Source organism: Limanda limanda, chromosome 13, assembly GCF_963576545.1.
Source record: "Limanda limanda chromosome 13, fLimLim1.1, whole genome shotgun sequence".
Lineage (NCBI taxonomy): Eukaryota > Metazoa > Chordata > Actinopteri > Pleuronectiformes > Pleuronectidae > Limanda > Limanda limanda.
In genome coordinates this window covers 5,493,678-5,520,439 of record NC_083648.1, presented here as the reverse complement: position 1 = coordinate 5,520,439, position 26,762 = coordinate 5,493,678, and the positions used below count along the sequence as shown (strand labels likewise).

At 42.5% G+C, this 26,762-nt stretch overlaps 1 protein-coding gene across 1 annotated transcript in view; it reads right to left on the bottom strand.

Moving 5' to 3' along the window:
- The window catches only part of LOC133017953 (zinc finger protein GLIS1), a 41,257-nt gene that overhangs the window by 4,095 nt on the left and 10,400 nt on the right, over positions 1-26,762 (bottom strand). The window contains exons 2-8 of the mRNA XM_061084223.1: positions 19,464-20,594; positions 15,640-15,801; positions 11,014-11,127; positions 8,876-8,990; positions 7,317-7,473; positions 243-376; positions 54-152 (exon numbers count right to left, since the gene is read on the bottom strand). Coding sequence (XP_060940206.1) covers positions 54-152; positions 243-376; positions 7,317-7,473; positions 8,876-8,990; positions 11,014-11,127; positions 15,640-15,801; positions 19,464-20,369 — 1,687 coding nt within the window. The 5' untranslated portion in view covers positions 20,370-20,594. The remainder of the gene's footprint in view (positions 1-53; positions 153-242; positions 377-7,316; positions 7,474-8,875; positions 8,991-11,013; positions 11,128-15,639; positions 15,802-19,463; positions 20,595-26,762) is intronic.

Genomic DNA, 26,762 nt, shown 5'->3' with positions numbered 1-26,762 from the left:
AGTGGATGGGCCTTGGTGGAGGTGTGTGCTCCTTCTAGCTGATGTAGTTTTACCTGTGGAGTGACAGGTGGAGGAGTTTGTGAAGTAACCGTTGTGTTCAAACCCTCCATCGTTGACCGGTTGAACCACCTTTCCCCCTTCGTACAGACAACCTGGGAGAACCACAGGAGGAAACAACGCTGAATGAGAAGAGTGACATCACACCCCCGGTGGTATTGATCACATGGACTCGAGGGCGGTACCTTGCTGCTGTGACATCACTTCCTGCTGGTGGCCGTAGTGCTTCTGGTAACCCTGCAGCCGGACGTCCCCTCGGTCCGATGAGGAACTCGCCGGACTGACGTCAGCGGCCATGAACAACGGTGTCGGCCTGTTCCTGTTGGCCACAGAATCCACAGGAATCTGAATTACTCAGAGAAATGAACATGACGTGAGTGAAGCGAGTTAATGAGGACGGAATACGTGACTGACCGAGCGCAGCTGCATTTTTATAATCGCTCCTTCGCTTTGTACTTTCTGCCATTTGGCCTGAGCTCATCTTCTGTTAAACTGTTTGTGTCACATTGGGAAATACAATCGTGTGTTTTTTGTTTGGTCTTCATTAACTTCACCAAAGGATTTACAAACCAAGAGCCATTCAAATTAAAGTCATAAATACATATTACATTAAATACAAATACAAATAACCATCGTGCGAATAATCATCTGCGTCAGTTTCTTAGTTTGCACGATTACGCAAATACTACAGGACGGATTATTACGAAATTTGGTGGAAGAATGTGTTACAGGTCAGGAAAGATCCCAATGAAGTTTGGAGCGGATCTGGATCATGAGCTGGAGGCAGGAATGTTTTTTTGTCTTTCTTGAACATTGTGAAAAGTTTGTTTTTCAACATATTTGTCATTTTTTCAGAGAAGAATTCCCGGATCTTGATTTTTAAAAAGATCAGGCAGATTAAGGGGATCTGATATTCATGAGTGTGAGCAATTGGGTCTGGATCAAGTTAATAAAAATGTGGTTTCATGAGGGGAAGGTTCCAGTTTAATCTTTGACCCAAATCTCCGATCAAATCAAACACACACACAAGTATTTCTCAGCAGCTTCGAGTTGACAAACATCAGCTGTAATTGTGTCAAAACACAACTGTGTAAATAATTAAAAATCGTGTCCAAACAGCACAGTTTATATAAGTGAGTGTTTCCACCTCGGGGGGGGGGGTGGGGTGGGGGGGTTGGGGGGGGCTGTATCCATCGCTACGCTGCAGGAATGTGCTGACTGTGCACAAACACTCTGACTCAACATGGAAACCAGTGAGTCAGTGGAGCCAAGTCCGACGAGCAGAAGGAGGGGCGGTCGAATCCCTCTCTCCGAGGAGATGTGCAGCTGAAGCCCCCCCGCGATGGTATCCGAGCCCCCCCCCCCCCCTCCTCCTGCATGATGAACGTCAGCGTATCGCCCCCCCGAGGGCCAAATGGCCTCGGGTTCCTGCTGGAACGGTTTCAGAGCGCTTCATGAAGCAGCCAGGTCCTGTCAGAGCTCCTGATTGGCTGCTGGCTCCGACGCCTTCTGTACATGCCCCCCCCACCCCGCCCCCTTCGGAGATTTCTTTACATATCCATCACTTGTCATCCCCTGCTCTCTTTATGACCCATTTCCCATGTCCAATGCCATTACATTTCATTTAACAGTCGTACAGTTGGAGATACGCATTAAACATTAAAAGCCAGAATTAATCAGGAGGACTTTCTGAAACTCAAACTGATATAAGTTACAGATGTCTGCGGCTTCCCGGGGTAATAAAACCCAGGCTTTGTGTAGGATTATGTAAACAAATGGGCTTTGATATAGTACGACTGTTGGAATGAATGTGCCGCGATGACGACGAGGCCCAAGAATTCCCCCCCCCCGCCCCCCCACCGGCGGCCCCCTGAACCAGCAGCGCTGACCCGAACTATAAACAACCGGCTGCTCCACGACTCGCATTCCTGCGACGTTGCAACAACATAGCTGAGATGTCTGAGTCGTGCGGTGCGCGGCCCTGCTGGGTCGGGCTGTCCACCAGGGGGGGGCTCCGTGGCCCCCGGGGGTCCCTGTGACCCCCCCGGGGGCCCGAATCCTCTCAGACCAGCAGTGAGGCCTGAACGCCCGGGAGCACCACCTCAGGAAACGGTTTCTCTGATCACGTTTTACCAGTTATACCCCTGCATCCATCACCCCCCCCCCCTCTCTGACTAACCACAGCCAGCTGCCCTCCTTGCATCAGGAATGAGAGGAATCCTGTTTGGGGAATTTAAGATCGTGCACTTTATAACGTATTCAACCCTGCTCTTAATCCACGGCTGCTTTTTTAATGGCAGCGAACTTGTGCTGGATAACAGGAGGTTTAACCAGAGGAGCCGGGTTGTGTTCACCCAAAACTGATCTGGTTCCAGTGTCGGCAGAGGAGCAGCTGCTGACTGTGACGTAGATCTGAGAGGATCACGCTGAATGTGTATGTAGCATCAGTCAGAGAGTTACTGGGATCTAACTTAGAGAACGTAGTAAACTCGGAGCTGCAGCAAGTGTGGACGAGTCAAACCTCTCGGTTCATCCTGCTGTTTGGATCCGGTGTCACTCGGAGCTTCTGCAAAGAAACCTCTCGTTCCCTCTTAATTATATAAAAGCGTTTCTGTGAGCGTCATCCTGGTTGGTGGGTCTGTATCTGATGAACATGTCACTCAAAAGGCCGCAGAACACAAACAGTGCCGATCACAAACACCTTGTCCCGGCCAGAGTAAACACCACCGGCCTGTGAGGTCAGAGCCCCGGGTTCTACGCTGCTCTGCGGAGCAAAGATCATTTACTCTCACGTGTTTAACGTCATTTGAGGGAAAAACAAGTGCTTGTCTGGTGTTGGCTCTGGCAGCTCGGCGTGGACTGTGGGCACCGGTGGGATCCGGTGACATCCTCGGGCGCTAGGAAGAGACAGTGGGCAGATTGTGAGGAGTTTCATGGAGGCTGACGTCGGAGAGAAAGAAAGAAAACTTAAATTATATGAAAACTAAATTAAAAGACTTTTCCTTTATTAAGTTAGTTTTAGGCCTGAACAAAATCCTCTCAAGTCTGGACATTCAGGTGGAATCCTGCTGCAGGTGGTATTTATATACAGTATGAAAAGACTTTCAAGGCTATCTACTGTATTTTAGCTTTTATTGAATAACAATATTTTACAGTTTTACTACGGACATGACATCAGCTCTTGAGGAGAGCATCAGAGAGAGAGAGAGAAATGTCAATAACTCTTCTAAGCAATAAAACATATTGACATACTGGACAAATTCAGGCTAAACATGTGGAATTTCTTCAAGTTGTGGGATTTTAAATTGACATAACGTGTTGCTTTTACAATTTTAAAATCTGATTCAAACCAAACACTGAAATACTGTATGAGGATTTTTAAGGCTGTGGTTCTTTTTTTAGATCTGATCAGAGTTTCATTAAATGAAGAGACAGTGGGCAGATTGTGAGGAGTTTCATGGAGGCTCACGTCCGAGAGAAAGAAAGAAAACTTAAATTATATGAAATCTGTATCTGACCATCATTTAAAAATACTTTCCTTTTCTTTTCCTCCTTAAAACCTTTATTAAGTTAGTTTTAGGCCTGAACAAGATCCTTTCAAGTCAAGACATCCAGGTGTAATCCTGCTGCAGGTGGTATTTATATACAGTATGAAAACACTTTCAAGGCTATCTACTGTATTTTAGGTTTTATGGAATAACAATATTTAACAGTTTTACTAAGGACATGACATCAGCCCTCAGGGAGAGCATCAGAGAGAGAGAGAGAAATGTCCATAACTCTTCTAAGCAATAAAACATATTGACATACTGGACAAATTCAGGCTAAACATGTGCAATTTCTTTAACTTGTGGGATTTTAAATTGACATAACTTGTTGCTTTTAACGTTTTATCATAATCTAGAAGTGTTTTCTAGATTCATAAATTTTAAAATCTGATTCAAATACCGAGAAAATACCGTACGAGGATTTTTAAGGCTCCGGTTCTTTTTTTTAGATCTGATCAGAGTTTCATTAAATGAAGAGACAGTGGGCAGATTGTGAGGAGTTTCATGGAGGCTCACGTCGGAGAGAAAGAAAGGAAACTTAAATTATATGAAATCTGTACCTGGTTATCATTTTAAAAGACTTTTAATTTTGTCTTTTCCTCCTAAAAACTTTAATTAAGTTAGTTTTAGGCCTGAACAAGATCCTCTCAAGTCTGGACATCCAGGTGTAATCCTGCTGCAGGTGGTATTTATATACAGTATGAAAAGACTTTCAAGGCTATCTACTGTATTTTAGCTTTTATTGAATAACAATATTTTACAGTTTTACTACGGACATGACATCAGCTCTTGAGGAGAGCATCATAGAGAGAGAGAGAGAGAGAAATGTCAATAACTCTTCTAAGCAATAAAACATATTGACATACTGGACAAATTCAGGCTAAACATGTGGAATTTCTTCAAGTTGTGGGATTTTAAATTGACATAACGTGTTGCTTTTACAATTTTAAAATCTGATTCAAACCAAACACTGAAATACTGTATGAGGATTTTTAAGGCTCTGGTTCTTTTTTTAGATCTGATCAGAGTTTCTTTAAATGAAGAGACAGTGGGCAGATTGTGAGGAACTTCATGGAGGCTCACGTCCGAGAGAAAGAAAGGCAACTTAAATTATATGAAATCTGTACCTGACCATCATTTAAAAAGACTTTTCCTTTTCTTTTCCTCCTAAAAACTTGTATTAAGTTAGTTTTAGGCCTGAACAAGATCCTCTCAAGTCAAGACATCCAGGTGTAATCCTGCTGCAGGTGGTATTTATATAGATGATGTAAAGATGGTATGTACTTTCAAGGCTATCTACTGTATTTTATGTTTTATGGAATAACAATATTTAACAGTTTTACTACGGACATGGCATCAGCTCTTGAGGAGAGCATCAGAGAGAGAGAGAGAGAGAGAGAGAGAGAGAGAAATGTCAATAACTCTTCTAAGCAATAAAACATATTGACATACTGGACAAATTCAGGCTAAACATGTGGAATTTCTTTTACTTGTGGGATTTTAAATTGACATAAGTTGTTGTTTTTAACGTTTTATCATAATCTAGAAGTATTTTCAAAATTCATACATTTTAAAATCTGATTCAAATACCGAGAAAATACCGTACGAGGATTTTTAAGGCTCTGGTTCTTTTTTTAGATCTGATCAGAGTTTCTTTAAATGTAGAGACAGTGGGCAGATTGTGAGGAGTTTCATGGAGGCTCACGTCACGAGAGAAAGAAAGGAAACTTAAATTATATGAAATCTGTACCTGACCATCATTTTAAAAGACTTTTCCTTTTCTTTTCCTCCTAAAAACTTTTATTAAGTTAGTTTCGGGCCTGAACGAGATCCTCTCAAGTCAAGACATCCAGGTGTAATCCTGCTGCAGGTGGTATTTATATACAGTATGTCAAGATTGTTATGTACTTTCAAGGCTATCTACTGTATTTTATGTTTTATGGAATAACAATATTTAACAGTTTTACTACGGACATGACATCAGCTCTTGGGGAGAGCATCAGAGAGAGAGAAAAAACAAATGTCCATAACTCTTCTAAGCAATAAAACATATTGACATACTGGACAAATTCAGGCTAAACATGTGCAATCTCTTTAACTTATAGGATTTTAAATTGACATAACTTGTTGTTTTTAACGTTTTATCATAATCTAGAAGTATTTTCAAAATTCATACATTTTAAAATCTGATTCAAATACCGAGAAAATACCGTACTAGGATTTTTAAGGCTCTGGTTCTTTTTTTAGATCTGATCAGAGTTTCATTAAATGTTCAAGGTTCAGTAACTGGAAAACTTCTCGATCTTTCCGTCACATCTGATCAGTGGATGGAGATGATAAAACACAGTCGACTGCTCTGTACATTGCCAGAAGATTATACGTCAATGTTTAAATAATTCTTACAAAGCTTAGAATAAATCAGGTTTTTACACAACGTGGACATTGAGCTAAATTTCTTTGTCACTGATCCATTTTCTAAGGTCAGTAATGAGCCTCCAGGTTCATCCTCTAAACGGTTTGAATTTGTTCTGGGAGAAAAAGAAAACCTCATCTCATCTCCTCTGCCAAGAACCCAAAAGCCACTACACCAGAAACTATGTGCATTATATGTGAAGACTTTATATCATTTATTTAGCCGCAAAAATGTTATCTTGGCCCTTATCAACACTCTTTTATTGGACACGCTGCCTTTGTTGTTACTGTGGCGACTATAAAAGCTGGTTTACAGGCCGAGCTTCAGTGACCAGTGATTTGAAGCCGTATCGTCCACAAACTGCTGCCTGGAGGCTTTCAGCTGAATCTTTTTAGTCTCACTTCTACTTTTGTACTTGGCAGACAGGAGTTGTCTCAGTTTACAGGACACATAAGTTCTGTGGCCTCCAACTACCCAATCAGTGCAGCCACGAAGCCATAACTCCATCTCTGGTGATAATGTCCCTGGTTTATTCAAGAATGCATACGCTCACATCTCTCTCTCTCTCCCCCTGGTTCAGGGCATGTGATTTGCAGACAAGAGGAGAAGTGACTGTGAGATCTGCAGAGTCCCAACCAAACAGGCTTTTTATAATGTCCACGTATTTGAGGTTGAAACTCGATTTTTTTGGGGTCTTGCTTCAACACGGGCCAGCGTATCATCAAATTAGATAATTTAATAAATAGAGGATAAGGAGGGAACAAATTCCATGGGTGAGAACAAGAGGAGCTGAAACCTGTGGTCGCTGTCATCTATTTTTATCTCTGGTAGAAAAATAGCTCTGAATGAAAACTGCCAAATGCAAACAAACTCCGGTTCGGCTCCATTGTGTTGGGTTGGCAGCAGAAGGTCCAGCGGCAGATAAGTCCGACTCCTGCCAGACACCACTGAGGGTTTAGCGGGTTTCTCTCTGGCTCCATCATTAAATATCATTAAACTACGCTGCTTTCCAAGGAATAAAACGCTATATAATCTGAAAAGGCAGGACAGTGAGAGAACAGAATATGAGTAGGTCTTTATTATGCATATTTCTCTTCACCAGACGGTTTTAAAGGTGATTTCTCTTAATGACGACTTTGGGAAACCCTGGAAAAGTAAACAAGTAAATCTCTCTCTCCGTGTTAAAGCCGCAGCCGGTGAGCAATGACAGTTTCCAGGAGCCGATGTGTGGCGAAGCCGGGGGAGCTCCAGTGTTTACTGTGAATAGATAAAGAGCCGACTGTGCAGAACGCACTCACCCCTCTCTCATGCTTCCTGGGCTTGTTAGAGACGATATGGGGCTGTTGGCGTCAAAGTTCCCCTCCAGGCCTCGGTACCTGGAGCAGGTGTCTGCAGGCGGAGGGAGGAACTCCGGATTCCCCCGGGTGTGAGAGCTGCTGCTGTTTGAGTAAACACCTGAGACAGAGACAGAGACGTCAGAGGATCAGTACCAACACATGGAGAGTTCAAACTGAGAAATGGAAAGATCACAGGCTGCAGGTTGATAGAAACTTACACTTGAACTGCTTCATATTCAAATTTGTCTCAATACACAGTTTGTTCAAAACGCTCAAATACAAATATATTCAAATATGGCTTTATACTTATATCTACAAATAGTTAAGAGGAAGAAAATGAATGGATCTACATTTACTGACTAACCTTTAACTCCACTGGGAGGGATTGATACTGAAAGTCGTAGTTTTTAAGTGGTGTATTTATTTGGTTTTAACACATGTAAACACCTGAGACACAGAGACAGAGACGTCAGAGGATCAGTTCACTGGAAAAAAATGAACCAACACATGTAGAGTTCCAACGGAGATATGGAAAAATCACAGGTTACAGGTTGTTCGTGTAGAATTGTGTATTTAAATCCACCTGCGACTCAGATTCTGCTACATATTAAAATTCAATACTCAAATATGGCTTTATACTTATATTTACAGATAGTTAAGAGGTAGTAAATAAATGGGCCTTCATTCCCTGACTACAGCTTCTCCTCTTTGAGAAGGAGCAAGCTAAACTTTTCAGAATCACCTCTAACTCCACAGGGAGGGTTTGATACTGAAAGTCGTAGTTTTTAAGTGGTGTATTTATTTGGTTTTAACACATAAACCCCTTCAGCAGGGATTTCAACACTTGGCTTTGACTTTGAGTTTCTGACGATGAAAGGACGAGTCAGCATACGTCCAACATGCGTCCTCTCACGTGCGCTCGCAGGGTACGTACGTGCACACTGAGTCCGACTCGAACGTTTGGCTGTTTCTGATAAGAACAAATTCCTCTCGGGACCCTTTTTCGAAATGAAACACTGACATGCTTGTTTCGCTCTGGATAAACACGGCTGCTCCCTCTCCGTCTTCTGGGTACGACTGTGAGCAGCCTGAGGTAATCCACATGGACAGCTCTGTTGGACACTCTCTGCTCTGCTCTGCCAGCTGAGCCTCAATGTACCTGACAGCTTCTTGATCCCGGTTCAGCCATTGAAACGGAGGGAAAGTAAAAAAGAGCTTGGCTGGGAAAGCGCTCTGGAGAAGCTGAAGGACAAGCAGGGAGAAAGCCAGCCTGCCCGCAGTCAGTGCCCGATAATTGGACAAGGTAAACACTGGCATGATGAGGTATCATCGCAGGAATGGAAGGGGGGGGGGGGGGAGGGAGAGGAAAAGGAGCAAGTGAGGCCATGGGAGAGAATGAAAGAGACTTCCCGGGCCCAGGTGTTCAACCAATTACACCTTTCCTTCGTTTGTCTGGTTTCCAGAGAGGTGTCAGACCCGAGGTTTCCATCGTGTCTGCTACTGTTTCAGCGTGTGCATACCTGTGAAGTCATCCAACCCCGGGAGGGCGGAGCCGTTCCCCTGGTGGGAGGAGCCGTGGAGATGCTGCCGCGCCAGGCAATCACTCAAAATGTCCGATTCCAGCATCGTGTGAACCTGTGAACGGGACAGAGATCAGATGTTCATGAGGAAGGTGCACGGTGCGTTAAGTCTCCGGCTTCATGTCGGGGAACATGTGTGTTTGGTTGACTGCTTGTAGGGATGAAAATAATTAAGTTAAATCCGCAGCTTAACTGCCTTTCAATTGTTTTCGGGCTTTTTTCTCTGTTGGCCAAACATCTATGAGCTTAAATTTTGAAAGTACTCTCTTCTCTTTTGATTACATACAGTAGATCAATTGAAAACACAGGGAGTTTTCCGCAGGCAGCTTTCTACTGTTCATTTTTCAACAACAAAAAAAGAGAAAAAGAGATGATGCTTCCACCAGATGCCTGGTTCTTGTTTTGTCTTGCGTTCCAGCTTCTTGAAGTACAAAAATCTGGTTAGGCAATCTTATTCCAAAATGTTCTAACAAAGACAATTGACTTTATTATCCGGCGCTAACAGATCGTCCCTGAGGACTTTCCAAAACAATTTATCGACAGCTCCAGGATTCAGAAGAAGCTTGTGAAGGACACCCCAGAACCACAGAAAGAGTTCTGAATAATCAGCCAAAAATGTTTATTCAAACCAGTGTTTATGCCGATACAAACTTCAATAGCTGTGACACATCGGCTCCAAGAAATGTATAACCTTAAGGAGTTTATGGAGCGCATGTTTGATATTTCAAAGTCCGGTCGAGCCCCACAGCAGCGAGGGGCGTGTCCTCCATGTCACAACTCCCAGGCACACGTGGTTCTGCTTAAAGCAAACAAGGCATGGGAGTACACACAAAGCCCCAGTGTCACTCACGGGCCATAGAACACAAACAAGGGCCAGATAGCGCTGAACAATGGGCTCCCTATTCTGACTTCCAGGGAGTGTGTGTAATACTTTGTTTTGTTGTATTTCATCCTACCGAATCACAAACATGCTTCAAACTCTCTCCTCTTCCTCCTCCTCCTCCTCCTCTTCCTCCTCCTCCTGCTGCCACTCTCCATCCAGTGGTTCAGGGAGTCACAGGATCTTACCCATAACCACACTATCCTCTGAGAAATACCTTCCATACAATACAATTCACTGTTACCCTCCCTTTTGAAAGATAATATCGTTTTTGAGCTCAAACAAACCGCCTCATTTGCCTCATGGGGGAATTCAAGATACAATGGAGGAGGAATCTTTGCATTTCCATCTCTAAAAGTCCTCATGTATTTCAAATTGTCTTCATTGACGACTGTGTAACTTCCTGTTTCTTCGAGAAAAAACTGTAACTTCTCACAAACTTCTCCGGCTGTCATGTAGATTTTTTTTCTCATTCTGTAAATCGGAAATGATCCATATTAATATTGAGACTTATCAACCACTCAGAACACTTTACGGTACAAGTCACATTCACCCGATCACTCAGACTTTCATACAGCGCTTCTATACATTCTATCATACATCATTCACCACCTGGTGGCTGACTGCGGTATATGTCATAAACCCTGTCTCCTCCATGTTCGTGGATGGGACATGGACCCAAATAAAAAGTCGAATTACACGTCACCTATTTTTCCAGAAAGTTTGGATTTGATTAGTTATTTGATGCTATAAAATTGAGGTGAAAGTTCACAATTGACTGACTCGTGATTGGTGAAGCACATGTATCGTGGAACCTCGTATACCGAGTAGACTCTGGCTTCACATGAGGCATGAAATCAGCAATCCAGGATATTTTGGCTTTATCTCTGGATATCAGGAGGAAGTGGTGACACACGTTGTGCATCTTTACTTACAGTTGATGGCATCACTGTCCAAAAATTGCTTTAAAATGACCCTAAGATGCTTGAAAACAGTCAATTGTTCTATTTTTACTATATTTTTTCTATAGTCACTGACACCTGACGGCTGCTTGTTGCTGTTCTACCACATCTAATCTAATCTAAATCCAGGTTTAGAGACAAGTTCCAGCTTTTATATGTGTGTCTAATGCTGCTGTTCACAGGAATAATCACATTCTATGCTAATACAAATGTAAAAAACACAGCTGCTGCCTCACCTTGACCTCCCTCTCCTGAGGCCCTTTGGCCGAGTGAGCCTTGACGTGTTTCCGCAGCGAGCTGGGGTCGGTGTAGCGCTTGGTGCAGCCGGGGATCTGACAGGCGTACGGCTTCTGTGGACGAGCGAAGTCACAACAAGGAGAGGTGAGAGAGGACGGACACAAGGGGAAATGGAAACACAATGACAGTAAGTAGCTTCATCCTCCGTGAAGTCTGCGCTCCAGGTGAGGAGCGACCAGCACAGATCACGACTCACCGGCCTCCTCTGCTTCTGTCCTCATGTCTGTGATTTACTGCATTCCTCATTTAAGCCTTAATAATGACGGACTGAGACCGAAACCCGATTTTCACAGAAACATTTTCTGCTACGAGCTCGATTTTAACCTCTAGAGAGCGAGTTTGACAAGATGAAATATGCCACAAGGCAACTAAATAAACCCAGAAATACCAAACACATAAATCTTCTGTTTTTTAAAGAGAGGTTCTAGGATTAAGGTTTATAAAGTGTTACAAGCTGAATTGTCTCCGCTAAACTAAAACTGAGCAAACATTACAAAACATGTGCTTCATAACATCTTCTTTATTATTACAACAATCATTTATACAATTTCAAGACCTTAGAAAACCAGGTGACACAACTTTCACCGTGAAGGAAGTGGATACGGTCACATTGGATGAGGTCAAACATAAAATATAAGTGTGACTAGAAATAATAAAACAAGTTTGGGTGATTTACATTCAGCTGCATTACAGGTGTAACACTCTAAACCTGTAATCCTGTGTTTTACAAGACGGACACATGGAGGTGAAATACTGCAAATGAGGCGATTTACTGAGACAAATGCAGCAACAGACACAAAATGGACGTTCAACGCAACGTGATCCTCGAGCCAGAACCGAGTATATTTACCTTTCGTCTGCAGGCTTCAACAGAGGGAGGGAGAGAGAGGAGGAGTGGTTCAGTGTTCAGCAGTAAATCAGAGCATTCATGAGGAAAACATTTTAGGGGCCTGCATCGTATCTGATGTGCAAATTCATCCTTACCTGGAAACGCATGTGTGCAGTCGGATGTGCCCCCCCCCCCCCCCCCCGTGCACGAAACAAAAAGGCATTAGAGATATTTGAAACCCATTAATCTTAATGTGCAGTGAGAGAAAAGTCTGCTTTCTGTTACCGCTGCTTGTATTTCACAATTTTATCAAAGCTGTGAGTTTAGATGAGTTAACGAGGCCATTTCCATGAATATAATTCCTCACAGATCCCCCCCCCCCCACCCCCCCATTTCATTACCGAGCATTCAACCAGGTGGAGCGAATTAGGATTTCGTGAAAACACATGCACAGTATTTACCCGAGATCTCGGAGGGTTTTTAAACGTACCGAGATCCGAACATCGCAAATAAAAAAATAATGGTACAAGAGCAATGCAGCAGGTTTTTTTATGGAGAATGTTTTGCAGAACGTTGCAGGAACTAATGATCAGGAAACATCTCATCCATCTGTCGTTAAACCCTCTGGCTCCATAATTCAGAGACGAGATTCCAGAGTGAAATGAATGGAGGTAGATTTTAAAAGTTGTTCAACACGAGAGATTATCTCAGATAGTGCACAGATGTGGGCCACTAAGGGAACTGGTGCTGCACCTCTGGACGAAAACACTATGGACGTGAGCCTCAGGTGGTCCAGTGGTAAACAAGTGATGTGGCCCAATGGCACAAAACTAATTCTGGTCACTTTTGGCTGATGTGTGGTACTGCTGCGGTTAACTTGTGGCCCAGATCTGGCAAACTGGAGCAGAGCGGCCAAGTGCAACCACTCGTTATGTGTGTGTGTGTGTGTGTGTGTGTGTGTGTGTGTGTGAGTGTGTATTTGCCAAACCTGGGACAAAAACTATTTTGTCCTCGAGAAATACATAAAACTGAAATCCCTGTGAGAAAAAGTGAATTTCTGGAACATTTGATAACCTCACAATGTTAAGCCGTGTTAGTAAGATTGAAAAAAACAATAACTGAACAAACTGTTGAAGGATTAATATAGAGGATTGTGTCAAAACTAAAAACTAAACTAAAGTTATTTTGCTTTCCTGCTTTCCTGCATTGTTTTCTCCTGGGTCTCCCAGTGGTGGGACGTATTACAAAGTACATTTACTTACTCAGCACATACCTGTACTCTGTGTTACATAGTTTTTGTATTTTTTAAAAGTGATCAATAACGAGAAGTGCAAATGATCCATTGATCCAACGCCTGAAGTGGATTCGAGACTCAACATAACAGAGTTTATATTATTTCTTGTGTTAAACAAAATGTACAGTAAAGATTATATTGTAGTTGTATACCCTTAAATTAGGGATAAGGCTGCACATGGCAAGTACTTATACTTATTTTTAATACTTTTTGTATATTTAAAAGCAACTATACTTACTTACTTTTACTACAAGTTGATTTGGGGCTTCCTCCAAAATTGGTGTCTCCTCTTTCTAATTTAAACATTTCACATTTCAGCCACATTGTTCCTCCGACATTGATCTTGCAACACATCCAGTTTTCCTCCACAGTGCCCAACTTTACATGCTGGCGATGAACATTGGGAAATATCTTGTTCTTTCGAAACTATTTCTGAACAATATTCCCTGGGAGACCAACTCATTGCTCCCGGAGTCTAAACAGATTAACTCTCAACCAAGTGCCGAGCCCGAGTCTGTCTTATCTTCGGCAAAATTTCGAGCATTGCCAAAGAAAAGTGGGTTTTTCCAGTTTTGTAAGATTAGAGCATGAATATAAAAAGGTCCAAGCGAGTCAGAATCAGGCAAAAATGGAAATACATAAAGCCGCAAGCCTGAAATAAAGCTTTTCCTGATCTAACCAGTGAAGTTTCGATCTTGTGCACACACCACATCCCACAGAAACTGGTGCAACATGAGTGGTAATGGATTCTAAATTCTAAAAAACACATTCTCCTGTCAGGTGAGCTTCAAACCTTTTGGACACACACGTCTGCATGAGGTTGACAAATCTCTGTTATTCACACCATCAGCAGCACAACACCACCACCGACACCAGTCCTCCCCCTGACTGGTTCCCAGACTCTACTCAGGATTTATTTACATTCAGACGTTTCTCCATCATGGCGCCAAACGTGTCTGATTCTCCGGCTGTGACGCAAAGCGCCGCCGCTATTAGCCGGCGTGAAACCCACAAGAAGGAGACGGCAACTTTCCCCTTCTTGTTGTAATAACACCGCAGTGCGACCTACAGCTCCAGCTCATCCGTGTAATGAGAGATCTGATTTTTTGGATTACTGCTAAATCCTCATTGCTTGTCAGCAGGAGTAAAAATAACTGTGGTTTATAGAATAAATTCACAGCAGCGATGCAGTTTCACAATCCTAAAGAATGTTGGGGCCGTATATCAGGCAGTGAATCGCCGAGCGGAGGGGAAGAGAGGAGGGGCGTCACTTTGAATAAAGATGATTTTATGCACGTTAAGAGTTTTGCACATGCCTCTTATTACCTGACAAAAGATTGATATCATGGAGAAATATTTCACATGACCATAAATTGTAGTTCTACGTATTTAACACCTACAGGAGAGCGAGGTTTTATATGTTTTACATCTATTTTCAGACACGGTGTATTTAATATTTCTCCATGTGTCTGTCAGAGTGATCGTTCTTTCAGTGAATATTCCTTTTACTTCTATTCAGACATGATCTCCTTTGACTACAAAGGATTCATCTACTAATTTAAAAGTTTTACAAGGACAAGTTGGAGCTGATTTAACTACGTGTGCAGGTTCATAACAATCCATCAGATTGTTTTTAAGATAATCATGTGTTTAATCAACCCACAAAGTACCAGTAACTACAGCTGATAGATAAATATAGTGGATAAAAAATATTAAATTTGATTTCTCAGGTAGAAGTAACTTGTACTTCAACACAACACTTGAATAAAAGCACGTTCCACAGATGGTTGAAGGTGATTCCTTCACAGAAAGAGCCACAACCCTGGTGGGATATTTGAACCTGGAGCACAAGAGGGAGAAGTGGTGAGTTGAAGAAGTTTGGGTTCGGAGGAAAACGCCTTCTCTTCTCTCTCAGGCTGCATCAGGGGTTGGATTTCATAACTTATTCTGCTGTTGAAGCCTGAATTTACAACCATGGTGAGAGAGGAGAGAAGCTCGGCCCTGTTCCTCTGAACCCCCGATGAATTTCATCCTCGGTTTCATCCTCAGACGGATGATGGATTACTCTGATTATTTTATTCATGTGAATATTTAAAAAAGAGATTAAGGTGGAACTCACAATTCTCATTGTTACATGAGGAGCATCTCATATTTATACAGATGTTCTTTATTAGAACAATGTCAACATGTAACTGACAAGTGAGAGAACATTTTATTTCAGGGCTTTGAACAAAATGTTTTCTGTGCACATTTGATATATTTAAATTTGTGCTGCTGACAACATTCAATTCAAAGTTTTAAATGTTGCTTTGAAGATCAAACCTCATTGTTTAAGTGGAGTCCTGAGATGAGTCCTGAGATGCTGTGCTCAGTAATAAAACTGTCCCATGATACCAGGCTGTGTGTGAAGTGTCTCCACAGCCGGGGTCCTGCAGTACTGACCGTGTCCAGGTGTGTCCGCTGGTGTTTGGCCCGATCGCTGGAGTTGCTGAAGGCCTTCAGGCAGCCGGGATGCTGGCAGATGTACGGTTTCTCTCCCGTGTGGCTCCTCAGGTGGATCTTCAGGTTCTCCAGACGGGAGAAGGCCTTAGCGCAGCCTTCAAACTGAGGAAGACAGGACAAAAAAAAGACGAGGAGGTATAAAATCATCTTTCTACAAGCAACAGGATTTGTTCCATCTGCAGGAGGTTGGGTTAGAAGCGTTCTCTCTCTCCACTCGCTGACAAATCAATCATCATAACAGCTTCCAAGGTGAAAGTGCACCTGTTTTTTAAAGGGAAAGGTAGAAATGGAACTTTGATTGGTTTATTGCATGTTCCACTCCAAAGGGAAACCCATGGGATTCATGCGCCTGCTGCAGAAACTTCTGTGTCCAGCGTTAAACAAGCAGAACTCAATTTGTAAACAGTCTTTAGACGATGCTTTGTTTTGTTTGGCTGCGACCTTATTATGTTTGAATAGATCCAAGTTTCATCTTCCCTCTGAAGACAACTAGGAATTAACAATTTGCAGTCATTCTAGGTTACTGAATTATAAACTCACACACACACGCACACACACACAGTTGGAAGAGGAGGCTAAACGCTCCAAAGGCCATAAACGCTTTTTAACTTTACAGAAACTCTGCCTGTCATGTTCAATCTGAAACATTTCAAATTAACTATGTTTTCAAATTGGACTTTCAGGTCAGAGTTTGAAAGTGAATGTTTTCGGAGGCTTGTTTTAAATCCCTTGCAGCACTAACTGGGAACCAGAGAATATTCAGACGATCACAGGAACCATTTTTTAATTTCATTTTCAATTTCACTCTCTGGTAAATTCCTTTAGTTAAGTTTTGTGATTTGTGTATTTGCGGTGTCTTCTACGAATAGAAATTGAAATTAGAAGATTAAATTAAGCAAATTGTTGGGTTTGTTTTAAGTTAATGCAATTTGGAATGAAAACAATTACTTTAGTGGTCTTTGAATTTGATTTTATTTGAAACCAGAAAAACAAAGTCTGTTTCTTCCATTACTGAACTAATCTGGAAGCAAACATGAATCAGGTCAGTCGCTTCATTTAGCTTCATAAAAACATCACAACATCATGGTGATTAATTAATCCACATCTTTAAAATCTCCTCGACACAACAAATAAAACGTTAAAAGCAAAACCAGACGAGCGACTGGAATGTTTAAACTTTCAGCTTTAGGTCGACTCTGTGGACAAATATGACCTAAACACATCAGTTGCACTTATTTGACAAAAACACAATCCAGTCAATCTACCACAAGGCTTCAGCTGTTCAAATGCTATTCAAAAAGGAAAAAGTCAAACTGAGGAAATACACTCGCGCTTTGCAGATTGATCCTAAACAGAAACAGATTCGTAAAAATCTTTGACTGAGCAGAAAATGCAGCGCAGCTTCATTTAAGCTCCGGTTTCAGTTTATGTGCTTTGTTCCCTCGGCATTAAAAAGAATGATGTTTCCCTTTCTTTTATAAATGATGAGAAAATGAAGACTAATCCTAATAAACACCAGGAAACTTTACATTCATCTTCCCTCTGCTTGACATTTAAAGATCAGATCTACAGTTGATCCTGGAATTTGAGGTTTAGTTTGTTATTCCTCAACATCTGTGAGATCATTTGTCTTTGCCATGATGGTACTTACTTTATGTTTGAATATTGTTCTTTCAAACTACAAGTAAAGCTGCTTCTATATTGTCAATATATTGAGAAATCCCATGGAAAGACCAAAAAGAATCAATGCGTTGTGGTCCATGTTTCTTCTGTGGTTCCCAGAGCTCCCCAGTGAAGTTATACATCTTTAAACAATAGAATCTTTAATACATGTATTGTTTTATTTGTTTTAACGTTGAATTACTTTCTTTAGGACTTTGTGGTTTTGAGTTAATGTTACTCAGTAAACGGTGCATTTGTCTTGGACTATTTTCTGCGGATGAATACAAAGTTGGTGCTTTTGTGACGATACTTGGAGGCCAGATGGAGCCTTTCAAATTAAAAGTCTAAACATGTTGTTTGTAGCTGCCCTGACACATGGAAGCCTTTTCTGATCCTGATATATCGGTGTATATATACAAAAATAAGTAATGAGCTGAAAGTTGTTTTATTGACCTCGTCACTGTACAGACTTTTTTCCTCCTTCGCCAGTGGACACGCGTCATACTTCATGCAGCCACTAGAGGGCCCTGTCAGGTTCTTATTCATGTTATGAGGTTTTCTTCCTGAGAACGGCGTCGACAGTGTGTGTGGTATTTATTCTAAAGAAACTTCCGTGACCGTGTTCAGCCAGTCTCACTGATGTGTGTTTAATAGTTTCACAGTGGAGCTCTGTGGCTCAAGCTTTGGCTGCAAAACAACAACAACACTTGTTACTCGGATAATTGTTGGTTTTGGTCTTTTCCGACAGTGAGAAAAATACAGAATTTCACGGGGCTTATCCTTTAAATGAATCTATAAGAATGTCATTCCAGCACCATAAATTAAAAGTAATGAGTCTAGCAGGCTGGACTGGTGTTTACAGGCTGGATCACACCTGTCTCGTGAATCCATTAACAGACACTGACCACATTCATGTGAGATATTAATTTTTCCATTGCGGCACCAGGAATGACTTAATTTACATGTTTTGGCCTCAGTGCTTTATGAAAATGACATGATGTTATTCACGTAGCTCAACTGTGACTAACGACTATTTACTTTGTGTTGGTTGTGGATTTAATCCTATTAATCCATTAGCAGGACACGGTTGTATATTTACAAGCTGGCTGCAGATTATGTCATTTTTTAATGAACTAATCCTCTTAAGAGGAAGCGTGTTCCTGCATGAGTGAAAACTTGTGAATTAATTATTAATCATATTTCCAGGTCGACAGTCGAAGTCACTCACTCTCAGCAACGGCGATTTGGCACCGAAACCAAAATGCATCATGGGACAAACGTGTTAAAGCCGCCGTGCCTTTAATGAGCCGTGAGAAGTGATGCAGGTTGAAGCTGAGCTGCAGAAACATCTCAGTGAGACCTGATGTTGTCTGGATTATCTTTGTGCACAGGACGATCAGCTGAAGCTTTGAGTCTGAGCGCTGCACACACACACACACAAACACACACACACACACACACACACACACATCCTCCATTCATTCACCGCCGCCACTCTTCTTCCTCCGCCGCCACGCGTGAGTAAGGGAAACCTGTCGCGAGCGGAGGAAACCGTTTGATCGTCTCGCCGGCTGCTCGGTCTGAGGGAAGTCGAGACAGTTGGAAAGATGAGAAGTGTTTTGACTGAATGAAAATGGTGCTGAGCCCGGCAGTTTGATTCCTTCACGCTTTGGATGAGTTTGGTTTAATGTGACTGAAAAACTCTTCCTCCGTTTCTGCTGAGTCGGCTTCAGATCTTTCTAAAAAATATATATATACAGTGCATGCTCTTAATTTCTAAAACATCACCAACACCTGAATTACACAACCACCACCAGGGGTCAATATAAATTATGGTTCACTGACATTTCACGATGAGCCGCATTTCAACCAACGTCCTTCACCTAAGGACGTTTTCAAGGAACTAAAAGATTCCTCCAGACGTATGAAAAGCCAAATCAGAATATCGAGTGTGTTCCTCTCCAGTCCAACAGGTGGCGATAATGTAGACAACAAGTGTTTCCCAAAAATCTGTCTGTTTGCAGAGGAAGGCAAAAACTTTACGGATGTTTTAACAGACAACTGACACGATAAGAGAGAACGAGAAACATCAAGTCACTCACCATGCATTTATTGGGTTTTTCTCCAGAATGAACCCTCATGTGGATGAGCAGCTTGTAGCGAGCGTTGAAGGGTTTGTGGCGCCGCACACAGCTGGCCCAGAAACACGCAAACTCCTCCCCTTTCCGCTGGTCGATGTGCACCTTCTCGATGTGCCTCACCAGCTCCTCCTGGCTGCCGTGAGCGGCGCTGCAGTCGATCCAGTGACACAGCTGCTCCTGTTGGTCCACCGGAGGATTCCCCCCCACGGGTGCGTTGAGCTTCGGGGAGTGCAGCGGCGTCTGGGCGCCGTCCTGACAACCATCGCGGCAGTCGAGGGGCTGGCCAACATGAAACAGCTCCCCCTGCTGGTTGTTCATTTGATACGGTTCCCTCTTACACGGCAAGAAATCGTCTGCGGGCTCCTGTTTGATGGAGAGATACTCGTCTTGTGCTTTCCGTTGTTGCTGAGACGTTTTGATGTTGGCATCGGAAAGAGGCGAGGAAGAGGAGAAGAACAAAGATGAGGAGGAGGAGGTGGAGGAGACGGAGGACGAGGGGGAGCAGAAGGTGGGGGACGAGGCACAGCCGGTGAGCATGTAGGACAGAGGGAGGGAGGGTTGAGGGTAACAAACAAACCTCTGGGTGTTTTTCGGGTCTGTGTGTGCTGTGATGGCAAAGTCCTCCACAGACTTTTCTATGTGGGACCCATTGGTCTTGCAGCTGAGCAAGGAGCTGAGGTCCCGGCCCAGGGAGGACAGGGACAGGGACGTCCTGGGCAGACAGCACAGACCACCCGAGTGCATGGAGGACTGACAGAAGCCACCTGAAGACAGCGGCGCCTGCAGGTCCTCGGCGTCTTCGAACACGCTCCCGAAACCAGGGAGAGTCAGCTGGACGTCCGGAGGCCCGAGGTCGGGGGGCCACATCCTGGCCCCCGAGCTCTGACTCCCACCAAGAGATCCCCTCAGTAAAATCGTTGCTGTTAATTGTCTCGGGGCGACTTTAGGAATCCATTAGAGTTAAGCCCGTCCCCAGCATCTTTCACTGCTTAGCTGTAATCGAATCAGATGAATCTGAAGCTGCCGGCGTCGTGTGTAATCTGAAGTCATTTGTTCCAAAGTGCAGCTCGGTCAGTCAGCGTCTCTCCGGCTCTGTGGGAGACACAAACCAAAACCCAATGAGTCACCTTCAAACACAACACGCACAAATACTAAACACTCACATCGGCTCTGTGACGTAAGTCCAGTGTTGGGAGGATCACCCCCCAACATCAGTCACTGTTTTGAAATGATGTTGTTTCTATTAAGTCGTTATTATCACAGGCTTCTTTATCATTATTACTAATTGTTGCCAACTTGCTGCTTTTATTGATTTATTTACCTACTCTTTGAAAAAGCCCTTAACGACAAATCTATCAAACTTTTATCTACTTTCTGCAGAAGAGAATTGCTCTGTATATAAATAAGACAGATATTCAGCAGCTGACTTTATTGCTTAATGATCATTTTGCATCAAAACAAAACTGATGTAACAGCAACAAACATCTCTATTTCAAACTTGATGAACTGTTTTGACGCCAGAAATAGAAAAAACATCTAAATAAAGAAAAGCTCTATTGGGAATTTGGTAGTTTTAATGTGAGGACAGAGAACAAGAGGTGAAAAAAAAGGTCAGTTGACACAAGAGTGAATGTAAATATGATGCAATAACACAATGAATATGCTTATTGGCTTTTTGCACCGGTTTTCAATTTGTACGTTCACCATAAAAGTACTAGATTTGAACGTAGCCTAGTTTTTAGTGTAAAATCTTTGTGCGTTAAGTGACTAACACGGATACATTCTTGAAATGTATTGAAGTGAAATAGAGAAACCGCACAAAGCCCTTAACGACAAATCTATCAAACTTTTATTAACTTTCTCCAGAAGAGAATTGCTCTGTTTAACAACACAAGAAAGATATTCAGCAAAATACTTTATTGATCATTTTGCATCTAAATAAAACTGATGTAACAACAACAACAGTCTGTATTTCAAACTTTATGCACTGTTTTGACGCCAGCAATAGAAAAACATCTAAATAAAGAAAACCTCTATTGGGAATTTGGTAGTTTTAATGTGAGGACAGAGAACAAGAGGTGAAAAAAAGGTCAGTTGACACAACAGTGAATGTAAATATGATGCAATAACACAATGAATATGCTTATTGGCTTTTTGCACCGGTTTTCAGTTTGTACGTTCACCATAAAAGTACAAGGTTTGAACGTAGCCTAGTTTTTAGTGTAAAATCTTTGTGTGTAAAGTGACTTAGACGGATCAATTCTTGAAATGTATTCGTATCGAAGTGAAATAGTGAAAACGCACAAAGCAATGGACACTTTTTAAGGATCCATAAGAACTTGGAGTCCTTCAGACCAAACTGACGCTGACTCAGGTGTCGTATTTCACACAGATTCCTCCTGAGGCACAAAAAGATCAACACAACAATCTTCACATATTCACTGTTGCTCCTCTGGTGTGTAAAATTGATTAATTCTCCTAGTAATTGAGCGAATTCCTTCCCACGCTGCTGTGAGCTACTTTCAGCCGAACTGACTCCGGATTTATTGTGTTGTTGCAGAGCTATGACTCAGCTGTTGTGACAACTCGCCATGCTGTTCCAAGAGGAAACAGAACCCCCCCCAAAATAATGTCACTACTCCCTCATTTCCAACACTCGGCCACAGACAGAGCGAGGTACGTTTCTCTGGATGAAGTGACGCCCAAACAAACATCGCCTCCGACCCCCGTGTCAGCCGGCTTCAATCAAACATCTCGGACTCCGACGCTGCAGCAAAGTGTATATTTGGTTTCCTCTGAGCTGCTGTGACAGCCGGGCCTGATTCACGGCTGCAGGCATGGAGGCCCATCGCCTGAAACCTGCTCCAGATGCTTGTTAGCAGGGGACGAGTAATGGACCACATCTCTCTGAGAGCAAGTGGTGCAGGACAGGGAGGCTGGAAAGATGGCGGCTCCAACAGAAGCACATACAGAAGCTCCACTGTGCTGGAGCCCTCGAGTGTTTATTGGAGGAGACTTGATGCTCTCTGCCGTTCGCCAGATATCGATGATCTCACTCACAGCAGCGTCTCTGCCAAACGTGTAATTAGTCATCGGAAAGATTCAATGGGATTTTTGTGCGCGCGGATATTTTTTACGAGTCAGAAAACAACATGGCTGCGAGGATGAGTAAGTTCTCTTCCGTAGTTATATTAGCTGCCGAAGGACTCACTAAGTGTAGGTTCAGGCCCATAGTTTCCTGGTATAGTCTGGTTTGAGTTTTACGATCCTTCCAGTAAGTCGCTGGAGTCCCCTCCCCCCCCCCCCCCCCCCCTACGGAGTCATGGGAACTGTGGTTGAATCTTAATTAGAGAGGCTGCGATGTGTCTGTGTGCAGGATTAATGGTACGTGTGGTTTGGTGTGTTTTTAAATGTGATGATTGCAAACCAAGTACCTGTTGGCTTTGAGAGTTTCAACCAATATTAGAGTTTTGAGGGCAAACTGTGGGATTTCAGACGCAAGCAGAACATCGGATTTACTCTGATTTACCATCTCGTGTGTTTCCTGTAAACACCGTCACACTCTGCATGTAAACAACATCAATCCAGCGAAGCCAAGTCCAGCAGCAAATATAGCTCACACACAAAAAAAAAGACAGGGGATTTGTTTTTAGCAGTGTCTGTTCACAAACCGCTTTGGTGATTTTCCAAGAAGAAGAGTCAGACAGTTAAAAACTAAGAAAAGTGTCCCACAAAGCCTCAGCCGAGCCAGGGAACGTTTTTAAAAGAGCGGGATCATCTCATGTGGTTTTCTTTTAAAGACTCACTTGCTGAGGTTAGCTAAACACAGCTGTGGCGTCTCAGGACAAGCAAATGTGTAGTTGTCTCAACAATAAGCACTTGGGTTCTTGAATTTGCAAGCTTTTTGGTTGAACTGAAACATGGGAAACAGATTGAACGGAGGAACGTGAACAGGCAGTTTCCTTCGTCCTATTCTTCACAAATAATCCCGGCTGTTACAGAGGCGTCAGGGAGGATTTGGAGTAAACGCTGAATTTGCGTGAATGCAGGAAAATGTTAGATTCTGTCATTAAGTATTTACTGTATTTAACTTACATTGTACAGAGGAATTTTAAAATATAGAGTCTCATTGTTTTGTGTGGTGGACGAGTGAAGCAGAAGTTTGGTTCATCAGGTGCAAGAGAATTCAACTTTTCTATTACGAGTATTAAGTTTTTTAGGCTGCAGCAAGAAATCGATTTCTCATATTGACAATGAATCCATTGTGTTTGTAAAACCTGAGTAAAATATGTCCCTTTAAATAGTGAAGCTAGATCTTTTGTGCGCATTGTTTAAGATTTTATTTTAAAGGAGATGTATTCTGTTCATGTTCCGGTTCATAATTTTAAAATGTGTGGATTCTGGCTTTAAGGGTTAAGAATACAGTGCATATAGTAAGTGTGTATACGTGTGTGTATAATGTTGCGATGGACTTTACATCCTTTCAGCGTTTTCATTTGATTTCCATTCTTCTCTGTGTTTTTATCGTTGGACGCTTTCTGGAGAGCAGTAAAAAGATTGGGCAACATGCACTTTAATACGTGTTTTTATTGTCTTGTAGTTTTCACAGTGTCTTCTGAGGACAGAGAGAAAGAAAGACAGGAATAAATCTTCAGCAACATCTGTGCGAAGCGTGGCCATCATCTCATCGGACCTGTGTCCTTACAACAGAGATGAAGCTACGGTGAAGAATAATCACCCGGCAGCGGCCCCCCTGAGCTGAGCTCACTCTCAATGTGGTTCAGCTCATTATTTCGGGTTTTACAGCCCATAAGATTTATTTCACTCGCACTGCTGAGGACAGCTGTTTCAGGGAACTGACCCGGATGAGCCCGCTGTCCGCGAGGCGACCGACCCGGCAGAGAACGTACGCCAACAGCCAGTGAGCATTTAGTGGCTAAAGAGCCAGGTGTTCTCTTCTGGAACTGGTGGAGACCAAAACAGAGTCAGAAATGAGAGTCTGTGTTTATTCATCAAGTAGACACCAACACAACTCAGAATGACAGCTAACGTTGCTTCACATCTGCTGATGGGCAGCTGGGCGAAGGTTTGTAAGAGACGTATAGCATGTAAACAGTTTAGTTTTTGCTATTTGCAGGAAGAGGCATCGCAGATTAGCTTTAATGCAAAGGTGGCATGGTTCATGTTGTGTATTTATGGTAGAATACAGACTAGTTATCATCTAATCATTACCAAAATAAGATAACTGACCCCTATGCAATTATCACAACTACTGAAACTTCTTTTCATCATTTATTTCATGTTATATTTTGTTATGTTAAAGAGGAAAAACATGTGTCATACATCTTAGTTCCTGGATTAAAAAAAACAACAACACAGAAACAGTATTAGTAGAAACACCCACAGGTGCCGTAGATTTCACGTGAGGAAACAATATGTTTGCGAGAGAATAAAAAGCTTTGGCTGCACATGAAAAAAAAAACATGTGAATTACGTAACACGTTTCCCAACTGTCGCCCGTGTTTTTATAACACACATGGGAGACCGGTACCATGGCAACTCAGAGAATTGGCCGAAGGTTCATAGTTCTCACTTCTCTCTGTTTTCAAAATAGTGTAATTCTGTGAATCCGATCCTGTTTGTTTCAGTTGGGATAATAAATCAGGATTTACGCCACTTGTTGAGCTGTTCAGCATCTTTTTATTCAGGGGAAATTAAATGAATAAACCTCCTTGTGCTTTTCCAGCAGCCGCTTGCCTTTACACTCTTACAGTTACACACCTGGTTATTTACAGTATGACCACAGACTCCTGCTGGCAGATGCTGAGCAGCTCAGAACCACCGGCGGTGTGTGAGGCAGAGAGGAGTGTGACTTATTTCATTTTTCAAGCAGTTTGAGAAAAACAAACCAGCGGCCGTGTAAAGAAAACACAGATTCTCTAAGGTTTGAGGCAACTGCTGTAACTGCTGTAACCTCCGACTTCTTCACAAAGCCTCTTAATATTCTCCAACGACCAGCTGTTATTCCCTGATGGTAACTTTAGACACGTACTTTGAGTTTCAGGGTTAAGAAGCCAAGCATTAACTGAAATGTCTCTTCAGTTATCTCTCGCTTCCATCAGCAGTAAAGTTTTATAAGGCCCCGAAACTCTCGCTTACATCGGTGATAAAATCTTAAAAGATACTTTTAAAAGTGTTTTTCTTTCTTTACTACAGTAATATAGTGACGTACTACGCAGTGAGCAGCCAGAGTGAGGAGATGTAACTCATAATTGATCATAATTGATGCACTTCAGATTTAGGTCAGAGTTGAAAAACCACAACTTTCACTCGGGAGCAGAAAAGCTCTTTAAACCTGAAAAAAAAGTTACAGTTATCGTGAAACTTTTATCTTTATAACCTTTTTGGTCACATTGCTCAACCACGCATTGAATGCACTTCATCTTAAAATCCATATAAGCATCTATAAGCATCACCACATGTTTCACATTTGTTCAAACATCGGTGGAATTGATGGAAACTATATTCTGTGCCAACTCATACATAAATTAAAAAGTAATAAATGCAAAGAGGTAAAATGTCATGTCCTCAGATTAAGCATATTTCGGAGTTCGGAGCAGAACGAGCAGCTGGATTTTCTGCAGGTCAATCAGCTGTGACTGTCACATGACGTTTCTCCGAACACGTGATGAACTTTGTGTGAAATTGTGAATTTGCATCACAGCTGAGGAGCATGTTCTGTTTTTGTTCTGCCTTTGACATGTGTAGAAAAGATGTCAAGGATTTTGACTTCAGCTGAGAACATTAAAGGAGAAGATCTTGAGATGAAGCCTCCTGAAACTCCATTAGTGTTTCAAGCTCCATCGACATCGTGCTGAGTACATAATGAGTTTTTTATTTTTGGGTGAACTCTCCCTTTAAAGAGCTGCATCAACCCAAAGCATTGAAATCCAATAAAAAGCCCTTAGATGAAATGAGTCCATGTTTAAGAGCTGTGAAATGTGAAAGGTCTCCAGTGAACACGGAGCCTTCAGAGACAGTTTGCATCACGTCGACCTGGAGCAGAAACACCAGCGGACCACTCAGCCCCTGCCAGGTGGAACGGGAGTCCGGGGTCTGGTTAATGCCACTGGTGAGGGCCACAGGGCTGGAAGCTGCCACCTCGTCTCTGAACCCGACGGCTCGGCGTGCCAGTCTCCTCCTCGCGGCCAAGTCTGCGGAGGGCGAGCGTGCGAAAGGTGCTGATGACAGGTTTTCCAA